General features: G+C 38.6%; 1 protein-coding gene and 2 long non-coding RNA genes across 4 annotated transcripts; all 3 read left to right on the forward strand.

Moving 5' to 3' along the window:
- The first annotated feature begins 872 nt into the window (after window positions 1-872).
- On the forward strand, window positions 873-2,247 carry LOC144999505 (uncharacterized). Its single transcript, XR_013660908.1, has 6 exons — window positions 873-950; window positions 1,315-1,424; window positions 1,531-1,588; window positions 1,810-1,878; window positions 2,004-2,086; window positions 2,201-2,247. It is a non-coding gene; the product is annotated as an uncharacterized LOC144999505 (long non-coding RNA).
- Window positions 2,248-2,587: 340 nt separating this feature from the next.
- Window positions 2,588-3,332, forward strand: LOC144999516 (uncharacterized). Its single transcript, XR_013660909.1, has 3 exons — window positions 2,588-2,672; window positions 2,790-2,890; window positions 3,293-3,332. It is a non-coding gene; the product is annotated as an uncharacterized LOC144999516 (long non-coding RNA).
- A 3,517-nt stretch (window positions 3,333-6,849) lies between these two features.
- LOC144999527 (toll/interleukin-1 receptor-like protein) lies at window positions 6,850-12,181 on the forward strand. 2 transcript variants are annotated; one of them, XM_078958714.1, is made up of 2 exons: window positions 6,850-7,534; window positions 12,037-12,181. In XM_078958714.1, exons 1-2 carry the CDS (start codon window positions 6,933-6,935, stop codon window positions 12,095-12,097), a joined length of 663 nt encoding a protein of 220 aa, XP_078814840.1. In that variant the 5' UTR covers window positions 6,850-6,932; the 3' UTR covers window positions 12,098-12,181. The 2 variants fall into 2 exon arrangements, with proteins under 2 accessions (XP_078814840.1, XP_078814839.1); XM_078958713.1 differs by lacking the exon at window positions 12,037-12,181 and adding an exon at window positions 8,686-8,833.
- Window positions 12,182-20,735: the final 8,554 nt, after the last annotated feature.

A 20,735-nucleotide genomic window follows, 5' to 3' on the forward strand; every position in this document is an offset into this window, starting at 1 on the left:
TGATATATGATCGTATACAGGTTTTGTTATTGAAATTTTAAGAATTCTTGCCGATTCTGTTTATGGGGAATCTCATCGCTTCGCAAACCGGCTTTTAATTTTCATATCATTTTGGTTAACTAAAAGATTTATGTGAGAGTTCTTTTTATGTTGTTTAAAATTCTCGCTTGTTTGTGTTTTAATTTCTATATATTGTTCAGAAAAAGACCAAAGATATTAATCAATTAAGGACATGATTCTTTATCAATTGAATTTTTAAATCTTAAGGTTCTCGGATGGATGAAGACAGTGACAAAATGGTCATATTTTAAAATATTTAAAAGTTAAACTATCTAGGGAGTTAAAATGATTTAGACTTTTAATGGAAGAATATATCACTACTAGAAACACCACCTACAGCAAGGGAATTAGCTACAGATTCTATCCGTAGCTAATCAACGACAGTTTAGTGAGGGATCAGCAACGGAAAGCACAAAAATTTCAATCAAAATAATTATAGAGTTTTAGAGAGGCATTAACGAAGGATTTACGACGGATTGGTAAGATTTTATCGACAAAAATTGTCCCTCACTAAACCCTCAGAAAGTAAAACCTCTTAATGAGGGAACAACGATGGATTGCAAAAAGTAGAGACTTTTTTTTTCCTGGCCCTCGCCAAACCCTCGTAGAAAAAACTTTTCCTGCTTTTTTTTCTTTACCTCGTTTTATTTTCGTTCCCTCCTATTTCTTCCAAAAGCCAACAATTTCCTCTCAAAGCCCTAAATGATAGTCAAATCTCTCCTTCGCCCTTGAAATCACCTCCACCACAGTCAACCTGCATCGCCATCTTCGAAGCCTCTCAAAGGAAAACCTAATCCGAAATCACATCCTAATTCTGTTGGCAGTGGCTGGAACACTGTGGTGGTCATCCCATTCAAACACTTGTTCGTACAAATTTGATTAACCTTGAGGTAATTTTGAACTTTGTGGATATATGCATAATTTTAGGTTACTGTATTGTGGTAGATGATAGGATTAGGTGTGAATTGATGTTCTTGCCGATTGATGAGTAAATAGCATGTACCTAGCTGAAAACAAGAAGCAATTTACTATTTATTGAACATAGTGGCTGAAAAATTTGAAGTGTGGCTGATTAGTATGCATTTTGAGCCATTGTAGTGGTAAATCCAAAGTCAAGAGGGGTATATACAAGAGACGAACTCCTTCCATTCTACAAAGAAAATTACTTGTTGTAAAGTATGCATATGTAATTTTTTGTAGCCTTAATGAAATAATTTCATTAACCGATTGTATATTCAATATTATTTTCTCCAGGAAGCTTAGATAAAATTGAAAGCATGGTACTGACAAATTCAAAGATAAAAAAATATCGACAACATCCATCCCAGTTTCCTGGTCAGCCACGCACCTCTAAACATTTTCAGGTCTAAATTCTTAAAAGGATTCTTTGTCTATCATTTATATCATGAGTGGTTAAGGAATTATTTATGATTTTGAGATAAATATTGTCGTGTTGTATTTATTCTCCAGGTTATTGAGGAAATTGTTCCTATAAACATTGTCACAAACCGAGAATTACATGGCCATGGTCAGTGTTTCTAGTCTGTGTTTCATGAAAACACCAACAAATGTTGAACATAAATTATATAGTTCGGCTCCTTTTCAAATAAATTTAACTCTGGCAACAAGTTGGTGTTTGCAAGTGGATCTTTGATGAAGTATCAGAGAACACCAACAAATATTATCATATCATGTTCACATTTTTTTTTTAATTTTCTAATGATGTTATTTTGATATATGATATGTTAGATGTCTTTCCGTTATTAGGACAATATTCCTCCAATTGATTATATGGTGAAAACTTCATCAAATATGCAGGTAATTTGTCCAATTGTATTTTTTTTGTCTTAGAAAGTTAACAAATATTTTGTGTCAAGTTAAATTATATATGAAATTATTTTGTTTTTTACTTATTTGAATAGTCATTATGAACAACATTGCAGTTATACCCTTCAAAAGATCATCTTTACCTTCCACTTTCGCTATTGAAGTCCGTACTAAATGAGCTTACACAAAATAATGTCAGGTAGCATATCATCTACAAGATTGTCAAAAAGACGTAAATACCCTCATTATTGGAAAATGGAAATGGCCATGGAAAATTCATTTGTTCTCCTCTGTTTTCTTCTTTCTACGACAGGTTCGAAGTCAATCAAGGGAACACCATATTGGATGGCTCCTAAAGTTTCAAACTGGTCATAACTTGTAAGTACATTTATATCAATCATTTTTACACCTGATTTCTTGAGTTTTCATTGAAAGTCACAATATACACCTAAACTTAAACAATGGATTTCTACTATTGAATCTTGATACATTTGTTAACTCAAAAAGTTCATATCTTGCAACACTTTCCATATATTTCTTGTTTGTATTGAGTTACAACAGTTAATGTAAGTAAATACTATGCTACAACTCATATATCTTCTATTCATCCAAAAGGGTGTTGAGAAACGAATTATTTGGATACTAGTTTTCTTATTTTCTTATTTTCTTATTTTCTTATTTTCTTTTTATCATTTTTTAGCTATGCTGACATATGGAGTCTTGGGTGTACGATAATTGAGATGGCTACAGGAAAGCCTCCCAGGAGCCAACAATATCAACAATAGGTACTATTCAATTTCAAACTACTTTTTTCTTTAGAATGTGTTTTTGATTTCAATACTTATGTTTTAAACTTTGATCATTGCTCCACATCATTTGATATTATTTTATCTTCATTTCAGGTTACAGCTCTGTTTTATATTGGCACTACAAAGTCTCATCCACCTATTCCTTACAATTATTCTTTCGAGGCACAAGATTTACTTCTCAAATGCTTACACAAGTACATACATGATACATCTAATCATTTTACTTTTTCATTTATTTCAATCCATATAATTGGGGGCATTTTTGTCTTTAAATAAAAAAAGAAAGAATAGAATCAAATTCCTTTCACCGGCCTCTAGGAATGTTGAAATTCATAGAACTTAACACGAACACACCATTGCTAGAATGCACAAAGGAAGCATGCCTATATATATATATATATATATATATATATATATATATATATATATATATATATATATATATATATATATTCCAATCCGTATAATGGGGGTATTTTGGTCTTTGTTTTTTCACCTTGTTTCCAGTTAAACTGAGATGAGGCCATCTGTTTAATGGGGGTATTTTGGTCTTTGTTTTTTCACTTTGTTTTTTCACTTTGTTGGTTATATTTCAGGGAACCTGAGATGAGGCCATCTGTTTCTAATTTGTTGCAGGTGATTCTAAATTTGAATCTTTTTTAATTTCTCTCAAGTCTCAACTTATGTTGTTCCAATATTTTTTGCATTATTTCTTGCAGCATCCTTTTGTTACAGCCAAATTCTCATGTTGCTGCTCCAATAATGGTTAGTTTTATTTATTTATTTATTTATTTTTTTGTTTTTGGCTCTGCTTCATTTGCATTTTTTGAATTGCATTTTGAAAGTACAGTTGTGTTAATAAGAAAAATGTATGAAATTACATTAAGAGTACATTAAGCTATAGGCAGCTAAAGTTTTGGATACTTCATTGTCCTAGTTTAATTTTTATATTCATTCATCTTTCTATTTTTTTTATGTGAACCACTGCTAATATATGTCAGAAAATAATTCATTCTTTAATTTAATCAGTTAGTATATTGGAATTTTTTATATTATATGTAGAAACTAAATTATTAAAATTTTATATGCATGATAATTGAATAGAAAGTACAATATCTTATATTTGAAAGTACAAACTCTAATGTGGGTGTCATCCTATAATGTTATTCTTTATATATATATATATATATATATATATATATATATATATATATATATATATATATATATATATATATATATAGACAAAATTGCAAAAAAGATCCCTGTGATTGGCAAAATTATGTAACTTTGGTCCAAAAAAGTTTGACGGTGTACCAGTGGTCCAATTTTGGATACCTTCTACGGTTTTGGTCCCTATATTGTCATTTTTGTGTGGTTTTGGTCCACACCCAACATAAAATGACCAATATGCCCTGAAATATTTCATTTTTAATTTATTTTATTAAATTTCCTATTATATTATTTAAAATAAAAAGAAAATTAAATTATCACCCACTATACCCCACCTCTCTCTCTCTCTCTCTCTCTCTTAATAACACCAAAATCGGTACTTGGTCTACCCTCTCCCTGTATTCTACAGATGATCGAAAACCACCGCCTACACCACCATTGCAACCCCTTACTTGTGCAACACCGCCCACCCCTAGCAAACTCCGGTGACGGTAGCTTGTGACCCAGATGAAAATTCCAATGACGCGACCCATCTACCACTGCCCCTTCGTCTTCTCCGATAGCTCAAAATGTTCATTTCCAGATCTACAAACTAGACTGTTACACACATCCAATACCTTAAAACAAACCAAACCAAAGAATAAAAAAACGCAAATCAGATAGGATCATCTTCTGGGTTTTCGATTTGCACCAAGAGGGGTAAATTCAAATACATCTGGGCAATACAAAAGCATCTGACCATCATCAAGGAGCATAAATTCTAGAATTCAGATATGTAAATAAAACTATGAAATCGGACCTGTATATCGCCAAAACTGAGAATTTGATAGAAACAAGTTAGTGTTTTTCTCTCTAAGACTCTCGTAGTTGACATGTCTTTAAAGATTTTATATGAGGTTCGATTTTTGCTCTATCTAGCTAGGTAGAAGATTTTTCATTTCTCTGTACTTTTGATGAAATATTTGAGGTTCTTTTCAACCCCTTTCGAATCAATCATCCCCTGATTTTCTGATGTTTCAAGTCTTATAGGATTGAGAGGTATTTGGAAAAAAAATCGATGAACGGTGGTTTGGTGGTCAACAGTGAAGGTCATCTGGTTAACGGAGAGGAGGTGAGGGTGGGGGAGATGATGGTGGTTGGTGGCGAATAGTGGTTGAGAAAGACAATGGTGGTGAATGAGGATGTTGTCATCTTCTATGGTGGTGGTGGTGGTGGTGGCTGAAACCCCTAATCATTGAAAAATGGAAGTGGTGGTATTTTGGTAGGGACAACACCAATCAGAAGGGTGGTTCTGGTGGGGAAATTTCATCCAGGTCTGAGGAAAGAAAGATGGGCGAGGATGGGATTAGTTGTTTGTAGTGGATGGTGGTGGCAGCCAATGGTGATGGTGGCGGACGGTGGTAGTTGTTGGTGGTTGCAGTCGGTGGTAATGGTGGCATCCATTAGGGGCGATATGTTTCTTGAGTGTGAGTGTGTGTGTGTTTCTTTTGTTGAGAGAGATGAGACAAATGAAATATAAATGAAAAATATAAATTAAATTAATTTATGCATTTCCAGAATTAAAGAAAATGAAAAATATAAATTGTAAGGGCATAATTGTCTTTTTAAGTGTATAAGGACCAAAAACAATAAAAAGATCCAAAATTGGACCACTGACGCACCATCAAACTTTTTTGGACCAAAGTCACATAATTTTGCCAACCACAGGGACCATTTTTGCAATTTTGTCATATATATATATATATATATATATATATATATATATATATATATATATATATATATATATATATATATATTGTCTAAAAAGTACATTGCTTTTCAACAAAGGAAGAATATTATGATCTGCATTTGTGTCTGATCCAGTGAGCTTTTTGAAAGGAATAGCTAGTAGCCTAGTACAATAACATTGTATTTTATAAAAAATTTCTATGATGACATTGTACTTACAAATTCTACCATGTTGTAAATTTTCCTATCATAGCATTATACTTACCAAAATACCAGATTATAACATCTTACATCCATGTTTTAACAGCAGGCTGTGTATGAACGTATACGAGAAGAGATGTGTGGGTAGATGGACATATGATCTTTTTGGATGCTTTGGTAAATTTTAATATTTGATGTTTTTGGATGATTTGGTAAACATCGATATCTATGTTTTTGGATGATTTGATAGTTTTTAGCATTGTAATGTTAATGTTTAGTTTTGGGTATTATAATATATATATATATTTTTTCTATTATTAGTGTTCTTTAAATGTTAAATGTTTGCTTTGGGATTGTATTATTAGTTGATGTTTTTTATATCTTTTTTTATATTCATAATAATAATAATAAAAATAATAATAATAATAAAATTTGATTCTATATATTTGTGAGGGAACAGCAACGGAAAAAAAATCATATCTAGAGTTTGCTAGGGATCTGCTACGGAAAATAAAAAAAATCATTTACAAAGTTTGCTAGGCATTAGCTATGGAAAAATAAAAAATAATATATGAGATCTGCTAGGGAATAGCGACGGGTTAAAAAAAAGGATATGAAGATTGCGACAGAACATCGATGGAATATTGTTATCAAATTTGTCGCGAATGTCCTAAATAATTGTATTAAGGGACCATTTTGCGACGGATACTCCGTCGCTAAATTCATCGCAAGGATAAACTGATCCATCGCTAAAACCCTCGCTTGGTAATTAGCCACACTGTATTTAGCTATGGAGTAAGTCTGTTGCTAATCCATCTCAAACAACATTTAGCGACGGAATAGCGACAGATACGTCCATCTCTAAAACCCATGTTTCTATCGCCAAAAAATAAAAATAAATATTGCATTATATCCACAGACGGTGATAAAGGAAAAGGACGTTTTTTGTAATTTAGTTATTATTACAATAGTTGATTGAGATCAGTGAACATGACAAAAGATTCAACCTTGTAAGTTTCCAAGAAAATTCCATAAAGTATGAGTTTTATCAGAATTAGTTATTGAACTGGACTTTCGTTGTAAAAACCACTATCAATTTGATTGTAGATCCAGTCTCAAATTAGTAATCATATGGCTGTTATCTCTGAACTTTCAGAAGGATCTTCATCTTCTTCAACTCATGGTCATCAACCAGAAACTGATCATAATAGTTCTTCTGAACTTTCAGATGGATCATCTTTTTCATCTACCTCCGAGTATAAATATGACGTATTTTTAAGTTTTAGAGGTCGTGATATTCGTAATAATTTCATAGATCATCTCTATAGTGCCCTCATCAGTGCCAATATCTCTACCTTTTTGGATGAAGAAGAGATTGAAACCGGAGAAGAACTGAAACCGGAACTGATGAATGCGATTAGAGATTCTAGAGCTTCCATTATCGTGCCCTCCAAAAATTATGCTACTTCATCATGGTGTCTCGATGAACTGGTTCTGATCCTAGATCAACGTATGACATCCAACCAAATTGTTATCCCCATCTTTTATGATGTTGAGCCCACCCATGTCAGGAAGCAAATAGGTAGCTTCAACGATGCAATGGCTAAGCACATACAAAAGATGGCGGCAGAGACAGATGCAAATAAAAGAAGAGAAATGGCTCAAAGGATTGAAGGATGGATTCAAGCGCTTACTGAAGTTGCTGGTTTGAAAGGGATGGATCTAGATGGCAGGTAACTACTTCTTACCCATATTTCCATACTCCAGTTTTGTTTGAGTAACGCTTGAAATCTTTATATTTTGTCCACCCTATGCATTTCAATAAGTTTCTTCGGTATCATTAAAGACACATGAATAAAAAAAAAGTTAGATAAACTATTTTAAGAGCCTGTAAATGCTAAACTGAATTTTGAACTCTTAGTTTGCTATACAAAATAAGTTGTCTTACTTGTAAGCAGTAAAGGATAACCTATAACTATCCTATGGCCTATGCCATGTTCTGCTTCATGCAAAATCAGATCCAATACTGGATTTGTTGTTATTGTAGAAACATAATGCAATTTGTTTGCCCCTTAGTGAAATTTGTATTACAGTGACTCTGCTCTTTTTAAAATAAAGATTATGATTTATGACCTTGCACATTAGATACTTATAGGTTAGAAGTGTAAATATGGAATTGTTTTGATGCGAAAAACTTAGTTAAAAATAGTAGCATATATATATATATATATATATATATATATATATATATATATATATATATATATATATATATATATATATATATATATATATATATATATATATATATATATATATATATATAGAGAGAGAGAGAGAGAGAGAGAGAGAGAGAGAGAGAGAGAGAGAGAGAGAGTCAAGATCAAATAAGAAGGAAATTTTTGGTAGGAAGGTAAGAAAATTTTTATATACATATTTTCTTAGGAAAAAATGATATGAATTATTAGATGATTTAAAAGTAAGATGATTCACAAGAAAAAAATCCAGAAAAAACACCTTTATTATTCATTTTTAGGTAAATCAAGAAAAAAAAATCATTTTATAACAATTTTAGTGAATATTAACAAAATCATCGTAAAAATGAATCATCGAAATGTTTTTTCGGGATTTTTTTTGTGAATCATGTTATTATTGATTCATCTAATAATTCATTTATTTTGTTCGCCAAAAAAATAAGCCGAAATTTTTTTTTTACCTTCCTACTAAAAAATATTTCTTACCGGATATATATATATATATATATATATATATATATATATATATATATATATATATATATATATATTTCAATTGGGGATTTTTGGATAAATTAAATCTCCAATTCAAGTTTGTTAGTTTTGTACTTATTAAAATTAAGTTTCAGGTCAGAGACGGAGTTTATCAAAAAGATTGTTAAGGATATCTACCGTAGATTACAAGGCCAGAGACGGAGTTTATCAAAAAGATTGTTAAGGACATCTACTGTAGATTACAATTACCCTTAAGGGGTGCTCTGCCACTACTTATTGGCATGGGGGGCTTAGAAGAAGGGGGGGGGGGGGGGGGGGGAGGGCAAAGTCGGCAGCTGCACAGGGCTCAATTTTTTTCATTATATATTTTTATTAAAAAATACAAAATTATAATAAAGATAAGTACCATTTTTTGTTGTTTGTCCTGGGCCTTTAAGAATATTTCATTTTTCAGGACCGGTCCTGCTTATTGGGATGGATGATCCCATTAAATTTGTTACTTTATGGCTGAAAGGTGATTCCTCGCATAGGGGAGACATACTCACTATTTTGGGTATGGGTAGGATAGGGAAGACATCTTTAGCCAGATATGTCTACATGTTACATGCATTTGAATTCAACACAAGCATCTTCAATGGAGATATCAGTACGAGATGTGAAAATGTTAATGGGTTGCTTGATCTACAAAAACAACTCTATGATGGCATTTCAAAACCGAGCTCAATTCAAGTTCATGGTGTTTACACCTCAATGATAGAGAATGCAATAGCCCATAAAAAGGTGTTTCTAGTTCTTGATGATATTGATAGGGCCGACCAGTTAAATGCGTTACTTGGAAGCAAAGACTTTCACCCAGATAGCAAAATCATAATTACAACGAAGGATGCAAGGTTGATAGAGAATTAGGCACTATTCAAAACGAAAGCTACACCCGAGCATGCATAGTATGAGCTCAAAGGATTATATGAGAATGAATCAGCAAAACTTCTATGTTTTCATGCATTTCACTACAAGAAAATATGAATTTAGCTACTGAAAAATTTCATAGTAAAAAACTAACATTCCGTAGCTAAAGCTAAATAACTACGGAATTTGCTACGTAAATTTCCAATTAGACTCTGTAGCTATATTTCTTGTAGCAAAATTTCTAGCTACGAAATTATAATTCCGTAGCAATTTTACTATAGCGGTTTCTACAACAACTATTTCGTAGCAATTTAAGTTCCATAGCATTTTTGTAGCAAATTCCGTAGCAATATCTCCGTAGCAAATTCTGTAGCAATGTCTCCATAGCAAATTCCATAGCAATGTTTCCATAGCAATTTTCCATAGCAAATTCCGTAGCAATGTTTCCTTAACAAATTGCATAGCGATTTTCCGTAGCAAATTCTATAGTGATTTTTCCATAGCAGATTCCGTAGCAATTTTTCCGTAGCAAATTTTGTAGCAATGCTACCATAGCAAATTCCGTAGTGATTTTTGTAACATCCCGGAATCGCAAGAGTAGAGTTGAAGGGCTAAAAGTGTAAGTTTTAGAGGATGACTCGGCGAGTCCATGGATAGACTCGGCGAGTCAGGTCGCGGTCATGGTCGCGAGCCGAGTGGCCTACTCGGCGAGTAGGTGCTGTATGGAGAAAACCCTAGTTTCCGGGGTTGAGCCCTATATAAAGAACATTATACCCCTCCACAGCCTCTCTTATTCCCCCCTTGAGTTCCAGAAACCCTAATCTCGTGGAGAAGAGCATTGGTGGAGCAAATTGGAGCTTGGAGAGGTGTTGCTTGGAGAAATCTTGAAGGAGAAGTGGTTTGGATCAAAGGGCTTTGCTTGGATTCGTGTTTAGCTGTTATTGAGGCATCTTCTGGAGGTAATATCTTCGTCCTTAAGCTGTGCATTCCTAGTTTCTTCATTTGGGGTTGTGTGGGATGCTTGGTTGTGTGACATTTTGGTGTTGGAGGATGGATCTGAGGTTGCTACCTCAGATCTGGAGTGGAGAAGTCTTTGAGTGCATTAAAGTCCCAACCTTTGTGCTATGAGTGAAGCTATCATGCCCCAAACCTTGGTTTTAAGGTGAAAATGGCCTAGATCTCGTTTGATTCACGTAAAGTTTGCCACTTTACGTGATGGATGGATTGTAGGAGGCTGGATCTATGTTTTGGATCAATTGTATGGCCTGAGATGCTTCTGTATGGATTCAGACCGGTGGAACTCGGCGAGTCACATGGGTGGACTCGACGAGTTGCTTGAAGATGGCCTTGAACTCGACGAGTTGGAAGAACAACTCGGCGAGTAGGTTGAAGATTGCCTTGGACTCGGCGAGTCCAGCTGGACTCGGCGAGTCATGTCGAGGAAGTCCCAATATTCCTGGTTGAGTCGACGAATCGGTGAGTCGAGGGATGACTCGGTGAGCTGGGTGCGAGTGGACTCAGAGTTGTTGCACTCGACGAGTCTTGGGGTGACTCGGCGAGTTGGGTCACTAAGTGAGGGAAGTCTGAGCATAAGGACTCGGCGAGTCATCGGGTTGACTCGGCGAGTAGGGTCTGTCAGGGGTTGACTTTGACTTGTCCAGGGTTGATCAGTTGTCTTCCAGGGGTATTTCGGTAATTATGGGTATTTATTGGGTTGTTGTTGATGTTCAGTGGAGGAGTTGTGTCAGAGTTCGAAGCAGCGGGATCTTCTCTTTTCAGCCGTCAGTTTCGAGGTGAGTTATCCTCACTATATCAACAGGGTCTAAGGCACCAAGGCCGGCCCTTTATTGTATTGAGATTCTGTTACGTTTATCATGTTATTGCTGGTTGTGTCTGCATCCTGGTAGTTAGGATGGTACATGCTAGGGGACCTTGTAAAGGTCAGTCCTCGATATGCAGAGTAATGCTATGCTAGTGAACGGGTAGGTCGGTAGCCCGGTTAGAGTAATGATATGCTATGTGATATGTTTACTCGGTTTGTTGATTATGACTGTTATATGAATGTATGTTTTGTGCACATGGTTGTTTGGACTGGAGATGGGTTGAGGCGGGTCCTGCTTTGTGCTGTAGGCCAAGATACCCAGGGCGGACCGGTTGTTCCGAAGGCCAGCGAGCGGTCCGGATAGGCTGTAGGCCCCATGAGGGCGGACCAGACGTGCCGAGGCTCGGGGAGTGGACCAGACCGACTGTAGGCCCGATGCGGGCGGACCAGTCACACTGTAGACTCAGAGAGTGGACCAGGTGGGTTGAAGGCCTGATGCGGGCGGACCAACCCCACTGTAGACTCGAAGGACATGACTAGACCCGGAGGATGGATCCGAAGGACTGAAGGCCCGATACGGCGGACCAGTCACGTTAGACCCGATATGCATGGCTGTTCTATGTTCTGTTATGTTATGTATGATTTATATGTTTTGGGCCGGAAGGTCGTAGCCTGGAAGGGCGTATGCGTGGTTGGTATCTTGGGGGTATCTCACTAAGCTCTCGGGCTTACAGTTGTGGTTTAATGTTTTTTTCAGGTTCTTCAGGAGACTGTGGCAAGGCGAAGGCGCGATCGTACCGCTCCTTATGATTTCGTAACGACATGATTCTGGGAATACTTAAATGAATTGTATTGAAAACCTTTTTGTAAACATTTTAATGAAAATCTGGTTGTTTTGAAAATTTTAAATTGGTTGTGTTTTTCGGACGTTACAAGTTGGTATCAGAGCCTTGGTTTGAGTGAATTGGAGGAACACTTGTGTGACTCCAGTCTCAAATCGAGGAGAGTTTTCAAAAAGAGAAATTAAAATGGTTTTCAAATAAGTAAAGGAGGACGCGGAGGTACGATCAGCCGGAGCCAGTAAGTAACCCCAAAATACCATACATGGCAATTGTTTTATTGAGCTTTGATAAAACAGCATGCTAGAGTTAGGCTAGGGATCTTCAGGATTTATTGATAAGTTGCCTGATTTATGATGCCTGCTAGCCTAGGGTTCCTTGTGAGAGATTTCTAGTGCTCCTCTAGTTGTGAGGATAGAGCGTTGTTATGTGCGCCGCTAGGGTGTTGTGGGAGTACTTCATGCAAATATGGGTTGGTGTGGAAGGTAGTATGGGCCCGTACTACTGGAAGCACGGACTCATACGCGTATCAGGGAAACCATGACCTCTAGGGTTGGGATGTGAGCCGGTTCCCGGGTTAGTGGAATATGTCTGAGATTTGGTGTTTTATTTTCAGTATGGAGATTTCAGGGCACGCTGGGAGTGGATCCGGGTCAGGATCAGGAGCCGGAGAGGGAGTTCCGGGTGGGTCTGTACAACCCGAGGTTGTCAGCCAGATGAGTACGCATGAGTTGGATGTGAGGATTCGTGAGATCTTGCATGATGAGGTTGCCGCATTGTTTTGGGCTGAGCTGCCAGAGTTGTTTGGGTCGATCAAGACCGCCATGGTGGAGTATTTTGATGAGCGCTATGCAGCTCTCACGGAGACGGCTGTCGCGGCGGCTACCGCAGCAGTAGCAGCGGCAGGGGGAGGAGCCAGTAGAGGTTTTCAGTATCGGGACTTCGACAATACGAAGCCTCCCACTTTTGATGGAGTTCAGGATCCGATCGTTGCTATGAGATGGTTATCAGATGTGGAAGGATGCTTCTTCACGTGTTCATGCCCTGCTGATAAGAGGGTGGGATGTGCTTTGAACCTGTTGAGGCTCGGAGCAAAGGATTGGTGGAGATTGACCACGGGGTCGTACTCGGATGCGCAGAGGGCTGCAATTTCATGGGATCGGTTCAGAGAGATGTTCAGCACTCGTTATGTTCCGCAGGTCGAGAGGGAGAGGTTGGCTCAGGAGTTCTTGGAGTTGAAACAGGATTCGGAGTCGGTGACGGAAATCACCAGGATGTTTACTGAGAGGGCGATGTTTTGCCCTGAGTTCGCTTCGGAGCAGGCCCAGATGTCCCGATATCTGAGTATGCTAAAAAGAGACATCAGGCAGTTTGTGTCTACGCAGAGGTGCGAGACTTTGCTGGAGTTGCAGGAGACCGCCAGGCGGCGTGAGTTAGAGATTGAGTTGCAAATGCGTGAGCTGAGGCAAGCTCCGGTTCAGTCGCAGCCGGCGACGAAACGGTCTAAGACCGTTGATTCCAGGATGGGGGATCAGGGTGGCCACGTCTGTGGAAAGTGTGGAAGGGGTCATGCCGGGGTTTGTCGGTCCGGTGGAGCATGCCGCAAGTGCGGGAAGGAGGGACACTATGCGAGGGATTGTCGGCAGTCAGTGCCGGTTCGGGATTTAAGGATATGCTATCATTGTCATCAGGTTGGACATTTGAAGGTCAACTGTCCACAGCTTGCTGTGGGATCGATGCAGGCTCCAGCACCGGCTACGTTGAGGATCACAGGTGGAGGTCAGGGTGGAGCAGATCCCCCAAGGGCTTAGGGCCGTGGTTTTTTTTCAGCTTGCTGCTTCGGGTATGTTCTTTCTGCTGTTTTGATTATTTATGATTGTTGTAGAGTATTGATATCTGCTGGTTTCATTGGTTGGTTATGGAATTGCGTTTCGGGTTTCGTGTGGTATTCATTGTTCCTTGAGGGTTTGGCGAGTTGTGATCGAGATTTCGTTTTAGTATCTTGTGTTCCCTGGGGGATCGTTATGGTTATGGGTTTGTACTTCGAGCTATCGTTGATTATCTTTGTGAGGATTGGTGGCGGATGCGGCGTTGGTTTGAAGGGCAGTTAGATTCGGTAGTCTGAGGAATTGATAGTTGAAGATTGGGTTCCTTTCGAGCAGGTTGTGCAGCATGGGAGCATGATGGTATGAAAGTTGTTGGTGCTGGTGAAAAACATTTTGAGTGCATGTGTTGATTCCTGCAAGGTTGCTTGGGGAGATCGATGATGGAAACCGGTGACTATCTGTCAGTGTCTTAAGTGGGGGAGAATTGGAAATTCTCCGGATGATCGTTGGGCCTGAGAGGTTGTTTAGCTGCTTGGAAATTCAGCGGTATTTCTATTAGTTGAGAGCAGGCTCGTATGAGTGAGTAACAGGCGTGCGGGGCGGAATACAGACCTAGAGCAGTTGATTGAGGAAGGCATGGGAGCAGGTCGGGATCGAGCATGTAGGATGGAGATAGAGTTCGGAACCCCTAGAGGGTTAGAACGGTATGCACGGGAAGATTTCCTGAAGAGATAGTTCGGAATAATGAGTGCTTGTTGAGCGGTCCGGATAGACTGAAGGCCGTAGGCGTACCAGTCAGGCCGAAGGCTCGGAGGACGGTCCAGTCAGATTGGCTGAAGGTTCTGAGAGTGGTCCAGATTGGCTGAAGGCCCGGGGAGGCGGTCCAGTCATGCTGAAGACTCTGCGGGTAATGTTAGATCGGTTGGAGGTTATGGGTTGCGTATGTTGCAGTGGGAATACATTGGGAGGTCTGGCCCGGCGAGCGATCTTTAGCGGTAAAGGTAGTGCACGGGCTTGAGAGTCCTTGTGATGAGAGGCAGAGTAGCGGTAATGCATGGATGTTGAGTACGCTGTAAGGAGGTAATGTGGCGTAGGTTGAGCACCAGGGTGCCTGTCATGATGAGCGAGCAGACGAGTGGTTTCCTTGGCAAGGAAAGAGGGAGGAATGAAACTCCGGAAAGGGAGAGCGAATTCACGGAAGTGAAAGCGACAGTGTGGAGTTGCGATCACTGTGGTCTGTCGATGGTCTTTGAGTAGTGTGTTGCGGCGGCAGAAAATAAGCTTATTCGACTCGATATGTTGCTTTGGGCGCAGAGGGAAAATCGCGACGTGGAGTCAGGGAGAGGAGTTCGGAAGGGATACAGAGCAGGAGTCTTGGACTCTCAGTGGGATCATGATCAGGGTTCTGGGTATGTGCCAGTGGTTTATTCTGGAAGGATGTTGAGGATATCGTCTGTATATCAGGTTATCCGCACCTGAGGCTGCTAGAGCTAGATCGGCATGTATGTGTGATTGCAATAGGAGAACTCGGGGGAGTTGCTCCGAAATGGAAGAATGAGTCTTTCGGTCGTCATGGTAAGGGTAGAGTGGAATTTGGATCGGGAATCCGAGGGTTCGTAGCTCTATAGCCATGCGAGTCAAGTGAAAGATGAGAATTGGAGCAATAAGGCATTATGGGTAATTCTCGGTTGTTGAGTGTGGTTATCGGAGGGTACAGTGGGTGCCGGTTTGAGTAGGTGGTGGGAACACCGTATGGAAGGAGAAAGTGAGCTTCTGGTTCTATGGTTGTACTTTGAGGGGCTGGTTCGGTCAAGGTCAAGTGGCGCATAGTGGGAAGTAAATTGAAGATGAGATGCCGAAGGCTTCGAGGATTGCCACTTTACGTGATGGATGGATTGTAGGAGGCTGGATCTATGTTTTGGATCAATTGCATGGCCTGAGATGCTTCTGTATGGATTCAGACCGGTGGAACTCGGCGAGTCACATGGGTGGACTCGACGAGTTGCTTGAAGATGGCCTTGAACTCGACGAGTTGGAAGAACAACTCGGCGAGTAGGTTGAAGATTGCCTTGGACTCGGCGAGTCATGTCGAGGAAGTCCCAATATTCCTGGTTGAGTCGACGAATCGGTGAGTCGAGGGATGACTCGGTGAGCTGGGTGCGAGTGGACTCAGAGTTGTTGCACTCGACGAGTCTTGGGGTGACTCGGCGAGTTGGGTCACTAAGTGAGGGAAGTCTGAGCATAAGGACTCGGCGAGTCATCGGGTTGACTCGGCGAGTAGGGTCTGTCAGGGGTTGACTTTGACTTGTCCAGGGTTGATCAGTTGTCTTCCAGGGGTATTTCGGTAATTATGGGTATTTATTGGGTTGTTGTTGATGTTCAGTGGAGGAGTTGTGTCAGAGTTCGAAGCAGCGGGATCTTCTCTTTTCAGCCGTCAGTTTCGAGGTGAGTTATCCTCACTATATCAACAGGGTCTAAGGCACCAAGGCCGGCCCTTTATTGTATTGAGATTCAGTTACGTTTATCATGTTATTGCTGGTTGTGTCTGCATCCTGGTAGTTAGGATGGTACATGCTAGGGGACCTTGTAAAGGTCAGTCCTCGATATGCAGAGTAATGCTATGCTAGTGAACGGGTAGGTCGGTAGCCCGGTTAGAGTAATGATATGCTATGTGATATGTTTACTCGGTTTGTTGATTATGACTGTTATATGAATGTATGTTTTGTGCACATGGTTGTTTGGACTGGAGATGGGTTGAGGCGGGTCCTGCTTTGTGCTGTAGGCCAAGATACCCAGGGCGGACCGGTTGTTCCGAAGGCCAGCGAGCGGTCCGGATAGGCTGTAGGCCCCATGAGGGCGGACCAGACGTGCCGAGGCTCGGGGAGTGGACCAGACCGACTGTAGGCCCGATGCGGGCGGACCAGTCACACTGTAGACTCAGAGAGTGGACCAGGTGGGTTGAAGGCCTGATGCGGGCGGACCAACCCCACTGTAGACTCGAAGGACATGACTAGACCCGGAGGATGGATCCGAAGGACTGAAGGCCCGATACGGCGGACCAGTCACGTTAGACCCGATATGCATGGCTGTTCTATGTTCTGTTATGTTATGTATGATTTATATGTTTTGGGCCGGAAGGTCGTAGCCTGGAAGGGCGTATGCGTGGTTGGTATCTTGGGGGTATCTCACTAAGCTCTCGGGCTTACAGTTGTGGTTTAATGTTTTTTTCAGGTTCTTCAGGAGACTGTGGCAAGGCGAAGGCGCGATCGTACCGCTCCTTATGATTTCGTAACGACATGATTCTGGGAATACTTAAATGAATTGTATTGAAAACCTTTTTGTAAACATTTTAATGAAAATCGGGTTGTTTTGAAAATTTTAAATTGGTTGTGTTTTTCGGACGTTACAATTTTTCTATAGCAAATTTCGTAGCAATTATTCCGTACCATTATTTGATATAATTCAGTTATTCAATTCGATTATTTATATTAATTTATAAAAAACAATTAATATAAAACCAAAATTAACAGAGTATCTCTGTAGAAACTAAAAGAAATATCTAATAAATCAAATGATACATATTTCAAAATCAAAAGTCGCTACAAATTTAACATAAAACGATATTCGATACATAATATTCTATCACATTCATTGTTTGTGCAAGTTGTTCAAAATTTGCTTGGACATCCACATTTTTCTATTGAAACTCCACATTATTTTGTCGAGCATCCTCATATTTTTGTTGAACATCCTCATATTGTTTTGTTGCGTCTCAACTAACTTCTTCAATTTTTAATCTCAACATTTGTCTCGGCACGCTCGTTATCGACATTATTTTAAGCTACCTACTTTTTACTTTAAAATTTTACCTAATTGTAGCAATTTGATCTAAATACAAAACTGAAAGTATAATGCTATAGTTAGGTTAGATTATTCCAAGTACAATGGGTTGATAAGAAAAAAAGATTAAAACATAAGGGTAAAATTATCATTTAACAACTAGTAACAAATTGAGACAAATGATGTTTTCTTTTCCAAAATTCTAAACCTCAAAATGGAACTATTTTTAAAGTACAATATCCTAGTAAGTATAAAAGATAAAGTACAATGCTATAATGTGGTCGATTTTCCAATGTAAAAATTATCTTGATAAGAAAAATATCAATAAAGAATGTGGTTATTTTGTCATTTGTTTAACCTTAAACACAAGGGTAAAACTGTCATTTGCAAAAACAAATGATGGTTTTGTTATCACCTGGAGTAGAGTGGAGTGGATTGGAACCTAAGCTAAGCAATTTTATCTTAAGAAGTGGAGTGGATATGAATGGAGCAACCCCTAGAGTAAAGAAAAACAAACCATCAATTTTATGGGATCAACCATTTACGTAAACATAACTAATCATCAATCCATTTGATATATTGAAACGATCCAAAATACGATCCAAAGTCTATACCTGTGGAGTGGATATGAATGGGTCTTATGAGAATTTCCCAACACAATTAAGATGGTTGTGTATGCATGGGTTCCCTTTAAAGTCTATACCTGTAGAGTTGCGGATGGATAGTCTAGTTGCTCCCGACCTGTCTTATAGCAAAATTGAATCATTTGACGTTTGTTATACTAATCCATCACAACCGAAGAAGAAGCAAAAGGTACTTTATCTCTACTTATTATTTTTCCTTCTTGGGTTGATAAAATTAACTACTATTCTATTCGCCATTCATGCAGTTAGATGGATCGTGCTCCAAAGAGAAAAAGTTGCTTGGATCATTGAAGATTCTTGATTTAAGTTTCTGTGAACAACTTCGTAGTGTGGGTGGCTTTGATGGACTTCATGCACTTGAGAGGGTAATACTAACAAATTCCATTCATTTTCTTGAGGTTTGCGAATCAATTGAGCAATGTGCTGAACTTTGTTTACTTGATCTGAGCTACTGCAAAACACTTAAAAAACTTCCAAGAACCATACGGATGTTAAAGAAGGTTAAAACACTTTTGCTAGGTTGTTGTAATCTTGGTGAATCTCAAACCAAGATTAGTGATATGGATTCCGTCATTTTGGAGGCTATACCAAATGATCAAAAGTTCTTTATGATTTCTTTACTGAGGTCTTTAGTAAGCTTGTCATTTGAAAATGCTAATTTATCCAACGAATCCTTTCCCATGGACTTTAGTTGCCTCTCCATGTTAAAGGAATTATATCTGGATGAAAATCCGATCGTATCCTTGCCCAATTGTGCGAGAAACCTTCGTAGACTTGTGATACTCAGTATGAAAAACTGTAAATTACTGATGTCTATTGATCCTCCATATACACAAGCATTTTTAGACATCTATTCTAACTCAGAACATAAGCCTTTGCTACAAAAAGTTTCATTTGTTCCAGAAATGTCCCCTCTCGAGTTATTATTGGGGGGTGGGAACTCATTAGCACCTTCATCGTTTGAAATTGAAGGCATGGTCAAAATTCAATCAATGACAAGTGTATATATATATATGTGTGTGTGTGTGTGTGTGTGATTAATTAAACTTATGTTTTGCAGATGTACTACGAATTTGGAATATTCAACACAATTTATGGGGGGGGGGGGGGGGGGGGGGGGAGGATGCCAAATTGGATTAGTAGTAGAAGCAAGGGGTCATCAATATCATTTACCGTCCCATCATCTCCTAACAATCTCAGGGGATTGAATTTCTGCTTTGTGCAGAAGTCTCCATTTAGGATTAATGATGATTTCCTTACTTTACCCCTGATAATAATTAGTAATAGAACAAAGAAACAAACATGGATATACGAACATTACATTCATAATGTGAGTGTAAGTGGAGGGTGTGCAATATTGTTGAGCCATTGAAAGTTTGGGATGAAGGAAATGGAAGGTGGTGACAAAGTTACTATTTCTCTTACAGAGGGACTAGATAAAGTTACAAAGGAGTGTGGGGTGAGTTTTGTGTATGGAGATGGAAAAAGGGATGAAGAAGAAGATGTTTTGGGTTCATACAAATCATGGAATCACATCATTGGTGGAGATCTCACTGGATTTGAGTTAACAACAGGAGAATACATCCTACACAATGAACGATTTTTGGTGCATGGCACTGAAGTGAATCTATATCATCTTCCACTTGTTGGAGATGGCGCCAGTTTTAAAGGTTAGATGTCATTCTTATTAATTATATATCTTTTGGCATGTCTTGTTTGTTACTTTTTGTGCCAATAACAAGTATGGATCCATAAGCTTTTCAAAAAGTGGGGTTATCCATGGGTTCCACAAATATTTTGACCTAATTAACTATCATGACCCAACTTTTTCAAATAGATAGATCATAACCTGATCTATCTTTAATAAAAGGATCATGACCTTAATCAACCCTTTTATTATTGGCTATATTGTCCTTTAAGATAAGAGATCATTTTTATAGAATATAAAAGATGAAAGTTCTATTTTCAATTTCTTTAACGGATGGATCCAACTATGAATTGATCAAGTTTCTAGATAAGTTGGATCATATGACATAGGCTGAGATCTTGACCCAACTCATTGACAGACCTATCTATCATTCTATCTACAAAGTACAAACAGTTACTGTTGTTTTAACCGAACTTGTGTAAGGCAATGTTCATGTCCATGAGGATGTATGTAAATGATAATTAATGTATTACCTTTTATTTGTTTTCATCTTAAGACGAAGTGTGGTTTAGAGCTTTTTCCAAAGGAAGTCCGTACTCGCATGAGGTATATTTTTGGCACCAAAACTTTTCTATTCAGCCCATGAAGCTAAAATTGAA

Source organism: Lactuca saligna, chromosome 1 (assembly GCF_052625555.1).
Source record: "Lactuca saligna cultivar CGN05327 chromosome 1, ASM5262555v1, whole genome shotgun sequence".
Taxonomy (NCBI): domain Eukaryota; kingdom Viridiplantae; phylum Streptophyta; class Magnoliopsida; order Asterales; family Asteraceae; genus Lactuca; species Lactuca saligna.